The following is an 11215-nucleotide window of genomic DNA, read 5'->3' on the forward strand; positions in this document are numbered from 1 at the left end:
AAGTCCATTTATTCGACCTAGAATTCAAATCTGTTGGTGTTACAATCTCGAGTTACCACTGGTGATATTTTAGGCCATGTAGTCTGGCTGTGCATTCCTTGAATACTTAAATAGTCCATCTACACGTACCTTGTTTTCATCTCATTTTCTCAAAGTGATATCTTCCTATACCGACAAAGATTCATGTGAGAAAATGTCCTGCTGCAATTGGGGGCACGGGTGGCCCAGATCAGATCCGTAACTATTTTTGTTCATCATATGAATTATTTATACAATTATATCATTTTTTGTTATTTTGATCTTCACAAACAGCATATACACAAGCATGAACGATAATAATTATCACATCAATATCACAAGATATGTTCAAACTTGTTCTGAATCACCATTCTAGGAACCATCTTTTTCAAAGTTATTGGCGTGGCGTTCTTTCTACTCCTCATGCCGAACCGGGGGCACGGGTGGCCTAGTCGTCTAAGGCGCAGCGATTCGCTGTGCATAGTTGCGTCCCTTGGGCACACCAGAAACCTATGATTGTGGGTTCGAATCCCGGTTCGCCCCGATTTTGTCAGCACCATACCTGTGCTCGTGGGTTTCACCGAAGTGGTAAACGTCTGAGACCTGCATCACTTCGGGCTTTCCTCCCACATTAAGCTGACACGCCGCGATATAACTAGAATACTGTTAAAAGCTGCGGTAAACCAAACTCACTCACTCACTCCTGCAATTATCCACACCTTCAATGACGCTTCACAAAATCATTTTCCTTCGACAATATGAATGAGAAAAAAATGGCGACATAAACGCGACACCTTTATGTATGTTCAGAACTTTACAAATATAGAACTCGATTAAAGTAACGTATCACTCATACCAAGCTAAAATATATGACCAGCAAATTAAATTATTTTTTTCACAGAAAAGGCATTATTAGCCATTAACGTGTTACAGGGGTGATCCATTTGAAAGCTTATTTCATTACTTCTTTAAACTAAAACAGTATGCCCACCAACGCAGTTAGTTGTAAGCAAGTATTATTACATTCACAAATTACATCTGTATTTTCTTCGGTTACGAAAAGGTCACATGACCGTCTTTAAAACATGGTATTGCCCTGAGACCCACTCTGCCTTGCAGCGATTAAAAGTGATATCGCCATGGTGATTCAGCCAATGGACTCAAAGGAGAGAAATGTTTTCATAGCGTAACGCAAGACTTGTTGTACATCATCTCCTGTAACTTCCTGTGTCCTGTGGCATCTTATTTAATTATTGTTGAATTTGAAATATTCTTGTATTTTTAATTAATATATAATAAAACAATTATTGATCACAAGCCGGGCAATAGCATTTTTAATGGTCCAAGAAACTGATACTCACCTCTGCCGTTGGCCTCGTTCAGCATCAGTTTCTTGGGGCCATAAAACATAATATTTCCCTTTATAAATGGTCAACAATTGATAAATACAGTAGGGTAATACTAATTAATACTAATATGATTAATATAGTTGTGCACTCTTTTCCGTCAGATACCATCTTACTTTTGTATATTTAATGTCCTTCAACTGTTTGGGGGGCACGGGTGGTCCAGTCGTTAAAGGCGTCGCGATTCTCTGTGCAGATTTGCGTCCCTTGGGCACGCCAGAATCCCGGTTCGCCCCGATTATGTTTTTAGGTTTGTCAGCACCATACCTGTGCTCGTGGGTTTCACCGAAGTGGTAAACGTCTGAGACCTGCATCACTTCGGGCTTTCCTCCCACATTAAGCTGACACCCCGTGATATAACTGAAATACTGTTAAAAGCGGCGTTAAACCAAGCTCACTCACTCACTTAACCTGATTTATAAGAATAACAAATTATTACATTGCAAACACCGACACTAAATCGTTTAGATAACATTAAGAAGACGTCGGCATATTCATAGACGTGTGCATTGCGCCCCGTTTATAGTTTAGCAATGTTGTTTCTTTTAGGCGTGTTATGAACCTGTGAACATGTGTTCGAATCCTAGATTCGTCTTCACCAATGTGGTAAACGTCAAAGCTTTCATCACATCGGGCGTGCCTACACACCAGGTCAACTATTCAGCTTCAACAAGGCATATTTTTAACAATTAGATGGTATGCTATTACAAGCAGTTATCAAAAATTGGACGGGTTTGGACAAATATTAACCACACTACTGATGCTCCTTGTCCAGACAATGCCTCAGCATGAAGGATGTTTTTGTACTCACGAAGAATACATGTCAATATCTCAGTGTCCTGGTTTATGCAATACTCAGTTTCATAGCTTTTACACTTGAATATCCAATTTCCTCGTCAAATAAGATCGCGTGATTAACGTTGCGTTAAGCCATGTGTAAACAATGACATTCAGAGTGTACGTTTCTTTGGGTTTGTTCAAGGACGACAAACACCACTTGATCATGAAGAAGACATGACAGCTTTCTTTTCTACGCACTCTTTGTCATAAACAAGTTATGCAGCACAGCATATTACAATTTCATCATCTGGTACGAGTGAATGAGTGCATGAGAGCGTGAATGAGTATGGCTTCTTTTCTACCACTCTTTGCCACAAACACGCTATACAGCATAGCATATTACATTTCGTCATCTGCTACGAGTGAATGAGTGAGTGATAGCAAGAGTGCGTGAGTGAGTGTGAATGAGTGACTGAATGAGTGTTTGTATGAGTGAGTGATGGATGTGAATGAGTGAGTATGGCTTCTTTTCTACAAACACGCTTATCAGAATAACATATTATTTTGAGTGAGTGAGTGATTGTATGAGTGAGTGTCTGAGTGTGAAAGAGTGAGTATGGCTTCTTTTCTACAAACACGCTTATCAGAATAACATATTATTTTGAGTGAGTGAGTGATTGAGTGAGTGAGTGAGTGAGTGCCCATTGTGGGCAGCGAACCAGGGTATTCGGTGTCACTCGTCGACGATATATCCACTACCACGGAAAGTCATGATAAATTTCCTTCATATTTTGCCATCACGCATAAAGAGTCCATTTCGATAATATTCTTGTCCGTGCATGTATACAGTGTTGGTAACAATGTTTGTATGAATACTCTACATGACATTGGTTATTGCTGTTTCTGTACATGTATATGAGAAATAAAAATAATATAAAAAGATGAATAAAAAGACTGTATTTTGCACGTATGATAATAATAACGCTTAAAGTTTGAGGCTGTATGCATTTTAGACCACCTCCGTGATGTAGTGGATAGATCGTTTACCTGGAGACCGCCTCCGTGGTCTAGTGGTAGATCGTCCGCCCGGAGAGCGGAAGGTCCGGGGTTTGATCCCCGGCCGCGTCATACCAAAAGACGTTAAAAGATGGTACTTGTTGTTACCCTGTCTTGCGCTCGGCATTAAGGGGCTAAAGCAAGGACCGCGGCCCGGAGTCAGTATACTGGGTCTGAGTGGGGTATTCATGTTAAACTGCGGCATGGTATTTCAGTGTGCTAGCACTATAAATCGGCATCAGACTAGTACAAGCAGCCACACACACAAGTGCATGCACGTCGCTATATAAGTGCAATAATCTTGAACGCGACGTTAAACCCCATTTCACCTCACCTCTCCTCGTTTACCTGGAGAGCGCAATGTACATGTAGTTTGTTCGATACCCTGGTCGCTTCATACTTCTTAAACGTTAAAAGTCGGAACGTGTTACGAGGGGCGTTGAATAAATTTTGCAACTTCAATATAGGACCAAGTCGCAGAATATGTTTTGGACTTTTATTTTTCAATATAATCTCCATTCACCTCAATACACTTGTAGGGTGGGTTATTTAACCGTACAGCCCAGACTTAGCCCCCAGTGACTATTTCCTGTTCCGGCAAATGAAATCTGCCCTTCGTGGAAGACGCTTCCATGATGACGAGGACATAAAGGCTGCCACAGAGGCGTGGTTAGAGGGCCAATCTGCGGATTTCTATAAAAGTGGTATTAAAAGGTTGAAGGACAAATGGAATAAGTGTATTGAGGTGAATGGAGATTTTATTGAAAAATACAAGTGCAAAAGATATTCTGCGACCTTGTCTTATATTGAAGTTGCAAAACTTATTGAACGCCCCTCGTATCATGCATGGCGCTCGGCAGTAAGGGGTCGGCCCGGAGTCAGCATAAGGCGTCTGACTGGGTACGCAGCTGCACACGCACCTGCACACGCACACGCACACACATGAATGCACGTCGCTACATAATATAAATTGACAATGCAAAGGAATAATAGGCTACATTTTCTGCCGAAACAGATTCCACTTGTAAATCAGTGACCACACTAGGTGTTCGTGAATAGGGTCCGCATGTAAAATAATATTGAACAGGACCTTAAACTCCTTCTCACCTCACCTATATTTCAAATATTTGTTCAGTGACAGTGTACCACCGACTGTGTGTTTACGTGAATGCAAAACTGCCAAGCGCGACGCTTTAATGAATGCTTAGCTGTGGGCTTGTGTGCAACCCCTAAGAATCCAGCAGAGCAAAACGTTAGTGGGAAATACTAAACCAGTAGTCAATGTCACTTTTATGAGTAATAATCCTTTGTGTACAAGGAAGAGACCAGAACATTTAAAATATGTTTATTTCTTTATTAGTGTCAGACAAGCACAAATCAATATTTGCATATTTGCGTCATTAAACAACAAACAAAATCAACAAACAACAACTCATTAATAACCTGTTATGAACATGTAGGTGCATACTAAATATGTAGGTACTGGAATGAAATATGTTTACACACGTTCTTACATTTTAAACTTTATGGAGATTATTCATCTGGGACTGGCATGAACAATATTTTTTACGATTTTACACCGGAATTCACAATAGACTGGTACCTTACACCTGGAGATACAATGCCTCTAGCTCTAGCCCGATGTGATACGTGTCTTAGACGTTTTCGGGTATGTGTACGGGTATGGTGCTGACAAAACTAGAAACATAATCGGGGCGAACCGGGATTCCAACCCACAATCATAGGTTTCTGGCGTCCCCAAGGGACGCAACTCTGCACAGCGAATCGCGGCGCCTTAGACGACCGGGTTTCGAACCCAAAATCATAAGTTTCTGAGTGAATTAATTGCGTTGCTTCAGACGTATATCGATTTGGTATCGAAATGCCTTAGACCTCTGGCACATTCCTGACCCTGCTTGGTTGAACTATACTAACACGTGTACAGGACATCCGCTGACAAACTAACCACACGTTTTCCGCTTATGATCATAGTCACTTACGGGCTGGATCATGTCCGTGGCCGTTATCAACTTATCTGCAATGACACAAGCTTCTTCATACTGAGGAATGAACAATGTGCCAGCACCTGTGTTGACGGCAATTCATATGCTCCAAGGAGTGCCCCATGTCACAAGTTACTGACCAAGGGAAACACTGTATCATTAGAATATGGCACTACGTGTTCATACACAATGTTTTCATCTGAACATCTTCAAATAACAACTGTGCACGTGTAGGTCTGCTAGCTCTCTGTGTTAGAGGAAGAGATTCTGTCCTCGCTGAAGCCTGTGTTATCGGAAGCAGAGTTTGAGGTACCTTGCAACTGGACGCTGGACACGCTGTCATAATGTGGTTCATTCACGGGGTGCAGGTAGACATCTGTGTAAGGACCTGGCGAGGATTATAATAGATGGATGAACACTGGCTACAGCCACGCCTTACAAATGTACAAACTATAGTCTCAATGCAAACTACAGACATGGTCTTTATGTATCTGTTAAGTGAGTGTGTGAGTATGTTTTACGCCGCTTTCAACAATATTCCAGCAATATCACGGCGGGGGACACCAGAAATGGGCTTCACACATTGTACTCATGTCGGGAATCGGACCCGGGTCTTCGGCGTGACGAGCGAACGCTTTAACCACTGGGCTACCCGACCGCCCATGTACCTGTTGATATTACAGTACATTCTACTGCCTAACTACATTAAAAGATATGTATCAAACAGTTCTTACATTTAATAATTTGAGGTATTTAGAGTGATGATTGTATGTAATAAGGCTGGGACGGGTAACTCGGGTACTCGGGTTGGGTGGGTCCTGAGTAGGATCCGGATACCCACAGGACTACCCGGACCTGTCGTTAGATACGTCATATATTGTTTAATGACAAAAAGTATCATTCTACAATTCTTTAGTTACACTATTATAAGTCACTAATGTTCCCTTTTCTTCAAATTTCTGACAATGCACCCATTTCTTCTGACTTTTATATGTTTGAATAAAGATTAAACTTCAGTGTATGCATGACCAGATCGTTTTACACGTGTGTCTGAATACATTTTGCCAGGGCTAAGGTCAAACGTTTCCAAATCGGACAGTTTGTACCTATCTATAAATATCTACAGCGGGTACCCAGGTAGGGTCGGGTAAAAGTGGGGTAAGTACCCGGGTAGTAAATTTGGACTCGTCCCAGCCCTAGCATGTAATATATTAATTTTCAAAAACCCGATTTCTCGGTTTTCTGGTGAGGAGGCTGTTTAGAGTGGCACGTAGTAGGAGTGTCATGACTGAGTATAGTCATCTCTTTAGTGAGTGAGTGAGTATATGATATAATCGAAGTTTGATCAGACAAACCAGTGGTTGCTAACATGAGCATAAATATGCCACACGGGAACAGTTCTATCCCGGAATCACCATAAAGTACAATCCTTTTGAAAAATATGAAAAACCAACCTTCCTTATTATCAGGTCTCTTGCTCTTCCTCCACCACAGTATCCCCACCACAAGTAGACCAATAATGACAACCAGTAACAGTGCCACAAACACACCTAGACCAATCACAGTAGAACGGTCTCCGCTTTCATCACTGCATAAACACAAAGGTAACTTGTCAACCAGAAAACAAAGATCAACTTCGATCCAATCAAGTGGAACTTTTACTTAATATTATAGGGAGGGCCCCAAACGTGATGCGTGATGCTCTATGGCAAATATTTGATGAAATGACTATTTAATTGCTAATTTCGTTTAATACACTTACATTTTTGCTGATTTTTAATAGGTGCTAGCATTTAGTTGTTCTGTATACATACCTATTCACTGCGTCCGTGAACTGTGCGCTGCACCTTCCACACTCAACATCATTCTGACAAGTGGTGGCAAAATTAGCATCAGAACTGAGGCGTGTCTTGAAGAACTGGATCCCATCATCTGATGTTAAGCCGACCTAAGAGATGAAGGGAACAGCTTCAGTTATGAGTCAAGTTTGTGTACATATGCCAACATATATTGTTACACCGTTTTTCGCACTGCAGAAGTAGGAAGTTGAACATTATTTCATTATGTATATTTGCTAATAAGTTGTTTGTTTGTTTGTTGGTTGCTTGCTTGCTTAACGCCGCACTCAGCAATATTCCAGCTATATGACGGCTGACTGTAAATAATCGAGTCTGGACCAGACAATGCAGTGATTGACATCATGAGCATCAATCCACGCAATTGGGATCGATGTCATGGATCAACCAAGTCAGCGAGCCTGACCACCCGATCCTGTTAGTCGCCTCTTACGACAAGCATAGTCGCCTGTTACGGCAAACACGGGTTGCTGAAGACCTATTCTACCCCGAATCTTCACGGGTCAATTGCTAATAAGAGCAATAATGAATAGACACCATATTAAACTAAACTGTACAAGCTTAAAGATGTGTCCATCGTGAAGACTCACATATTTGTGACAAGAAATATTGTGAAATGCGAAAATCAGTGATTTCCGTCGCCCAACACCATTGTCAGATGTCAATCACCTCCTAGATAATATGGTGTACTTGTTTATTTTTACATCTGAACATAAGGAGGTTACAAAGCACAGTAATTTGACCTTCCATTCATCACAGGAGTACACCCCCGAATATATCAGACGGTGCCTTTATGTAAAAAAAACAATTCCTGTTTCCTCACCATGAAATCATGTTACAAATGCTAAATGCCGATGATTCCCAAAACAACCCACCTCCTTATACACCAGATTAGTGTCCCGAACAATCTGTGAGATTTTGTAACCAACGCTCCCTTCACCATTGTCATCGAAAACACGGATGTTGCCACCATCATTATAGATGTCGAGACGAACGTCTTTAACGTTGGTGATCAACCGTGATGTAGAATACTCTGGACACATGGTGTTAGTACCATAACACTTCTCTTCTAAAGTTGTACTGAATCCAAGAATCAGGGAATACACACCATTGATGGTAAATGGAACCCACGTGTCTGTCTTGCGGTTCCTGGCCAACATTTCAGGGTTACATGGAGATGCATACCGTTTGTTATAACTCATTGGGAAATAACAATTGGATGTTATTTCTAAATATGACTGAAGCCACGGGTTGTTGGAATTTGACCCATCAACACTGCTAAAATATTCTTCAAATGCTTGGTTTTTCGGCAGCTCCTGAGCAACAGTCAAACTTCCAAGTAATTTATTGTTACCTTCTACCACTTGACTTCGTTTTCCCCAACTCTCACCTCCAATAAAGACGAACTCACCACTGTTCATCTCCTCGCTCAAAGCCGTCATTAAAGGTTTTGCAATGTGAGATCTGACAAATATCACAACAAGTCTTGCATGCGGAAATCTCCTCAACTCGGACACGTAACCTCGGAACAAGTCACTATTTGTCCCTTCTTTGACTGCAAGCGTCTGGGCAACGCAGATTCTGTATTTTATCCCAGAAGCCAATAACGAGGTTAATCCGGCTGTACCGTACTCCTCATCAGTGTGTATAATTTGAACATAGGTAGAACCAATCTGTTTGGCCAGGTACATAATTACATCAGCCTGTTCATGGTCAGGAGAACATGTTCTCATAAAATTGGGATGTAAAGTTCTTGAGCTCAGAGTTGAACTTGTGGAAGCATATGAAATGAACAGTTTGTCTAATTCAGTCATCAAGATGGACATGGTAACACTTAACGAACTTCCATGTGGACCAATATATCCAATGATTTTATCAACAATACTTGAACTGTTTAACCTTTCAGTTAGTCTCAAAACACCCCTATGAAGCCGTGTAACTCTTTCCCTGGCAATCAAGGGAGTATTACATGTATCCAACAATACTAATCCAATCGTTTTGCTCCCAAGAAGTGAAGTAAACTTATCTCTTTTTGCATTGGCACGATTGACAGCAAATACAATAGCTTCAGCCACGTCCACACTGACTGACGTTCTCAGTTGACCACACTGCATCGGGCCTGCACCCTGATCATGTATTGGTACAAGACCCACAACATAAAAATCTCCTGGTAAGTATAATACTTCACCATAACTGCCTGAATCTTGACATTTTGAACAGTGGCGGGTTTCTTGACACTGGGCCTGAACAGGGTAAGAGCTCTCTTCTCCTTTGTCATTGTAAGACTTTATAACACCCGGCAGAAAGGTAAGGTCCGCGGCCACATAATCACCAACCTGGTCAAGAAGAAATAATGTTATGTTTAAATGACATACAATATATATGTTCATGATCATTATAAGTTATATGATTGGTCTTCAGTAACCCGTGTTTGTGGTAAGCGGTGACTTGGTTTGATGCATGCCATCGTATCCAACTTGCGTGGATCGATGTTCATGATATCAGTGGATTGTCTGGTCTAGACTCGATTATGTACAGATCGCCGTCATATAGTTAGAACTTGATATGGGTTCAATATATCATAAAAATTCCTTTGATCTGTTTGCAGCAAAACCTTTAGTCAACTTAAGTCAATACTAATAAAACATATATATGCGTTCACTTATCGCATAGGGCAATGCGCACACATTTTCCCTCACCTGTACATTGCAAAACCCAGTGTTGCATTTCCGGTAGTTGTATACGATATAGGTCGAGTAGTTTCCACTTTCCTTATACAAAATCTCTCCGTTCTTGAATCCAAACTTTAACCGAAAGGGTGACAGCTCTGTAAACTCAGCGGCAGAGTTGACTTCTACTGAAGCCATTTCCTCAGTAAATTTGGCCTTGTTGGCGATATAATCCTCAAGCTCTTTACATATACCCGTTTGTTGAGGACACTTCCTCTCATATAAGGTCTTGTACGTCTTTGCAAAGGCGGCTGCGGCCATCAGAGCGTAGTTGGTGTAGATGGAAATACGTGGTACTGAAGCTGTGGACTGTTGAAGACAGGCTAGTCGAACATCTGTTGCATTTGCCAAAGAACACCCGCTTACTTGTTCCATGTATTTCAACAGCCAATCATTATTTTGTATGCTTTCTAACATTGCAATAGCATTGGTGTGAATCGACTGCCAGTGTGATTTGAATAGCGTGACATCATAGTATGGAGGACTTGGGGTGAGAAGTCCCTTGGCTAATGGGTACACGCTTCCGTCGGACTTCATCAAATATGACTCACTTTCACCAACAGACTCAGACACTATCATCTGGAAGTTGCTGAGTTTGATGTTAAGAAACTCAAACATGATTTTAGCAGTCTCAGCTTGACCAAAAAAGACCAGACCAAGCACTGGTGATTCTGATTCTATTTCCAGTTTTCGTTTAATTGAGTCAAATATTGCTCTGTATTCGTCGCTGCTGGCATCTGTTGCTATAGAAACGTATTGCGGTACACATATGCCGTTTTCTTCTGCCTTAGTTTTGAGTGCATGGGCCCCTTCTCTGCCATAGGTGTCAGCTTCATATACGATGGCAATGTAGTTCCACTTCAGCTTTTGCAAGAGTTGTAACATAACCTGCAATGGCAAAATGTATCATAACCACTTCATCAAGTGTTGCTATTCAACAAACGTATCGCATTTTGTGTGATTGTGACAATGCATATCAAACATCCATGGAAGCAATACACTATGAAATTGTTGCGGATGGAAACACGGAAAGGGCATGTTAAGATCTAAACATGATTGCGAATGTGTTTCAATCCTAAACGGAATACACATTTAGTGTGTTCTATCTAAACACGTTCAGCTGTTAAACACAATCCTGAAAATGGTAAGACCTCAACATGTCAAAATTATGGGACAAGGAACGTGTTAAGTTTGTGTTGAGGATCCCTACACGTTTTCAGAGTGTAAGCTCAGATCTCATACCATTTAAATATTGGTGTTACTGTCCCCGTGTGGATTCCTATGGTTGATGTAAGAGACGAGAGAGACAGAGAGACGAGAGAGAGTGAGGGACGAGAGAGACGAGAGACAGAGAGACAGACAGAGAC

General features: G+C 41.3%; 1 protein-coding gene across 1 annotated transcript in view; it reads right to left on the reverse strand.

The window, feature by feature from the left end:
- Positions 1 to 4627: 4627 nt before the first annotated feature.
- Positions 4628 to 11215, reverse strand: part of LOC139450617 (uncharacterized) — an 11980-nt gene continuing 5392 nt past the window's right edge. Inside the window, exons 5-9 of the mRNA XM_071232401.1 lie at positions 9819 to 10736; positions 7995 to 9455; positions 7078 to 7211; positions 6718 to 6851; positions 4628 to 5651 (exon numbers count right to left, since the gene is read on the reverse strand). Coding sequence (XP_071088502.1) covers positions 5503 to 5651; positions 6718 to 6851; positions 7078 to 7211; positions 7995 to 9455; positions 9819 to 10736 — 2796 coding nt within the window. The 3' untranslated portion in view covers positions 4628 to 5502. The remainder of the gene's footprint in view (positions 5652 to 6717; positions 6852 to 7077; positions 7212 to 7994; positions 9456 to 9818; positions 10737 to 11215) is intronic.

This window comes from Haliotis cracherodii, unplaced genomic scaffold (genome assembly GCF_022045235.1).
Source record: "Haliotis cracherodii isolate W230 unplaced genomic scaffold, xgHalCrac1.p SCAF_8, whole genome shotgun sequence".
NCBI classification, from domain to species: Eukaryota; Metazoa; Mollusca; class Gastropoda; order Lepetellida; family Haliotidae; genus Haliotis; species Haliotis cracherodii.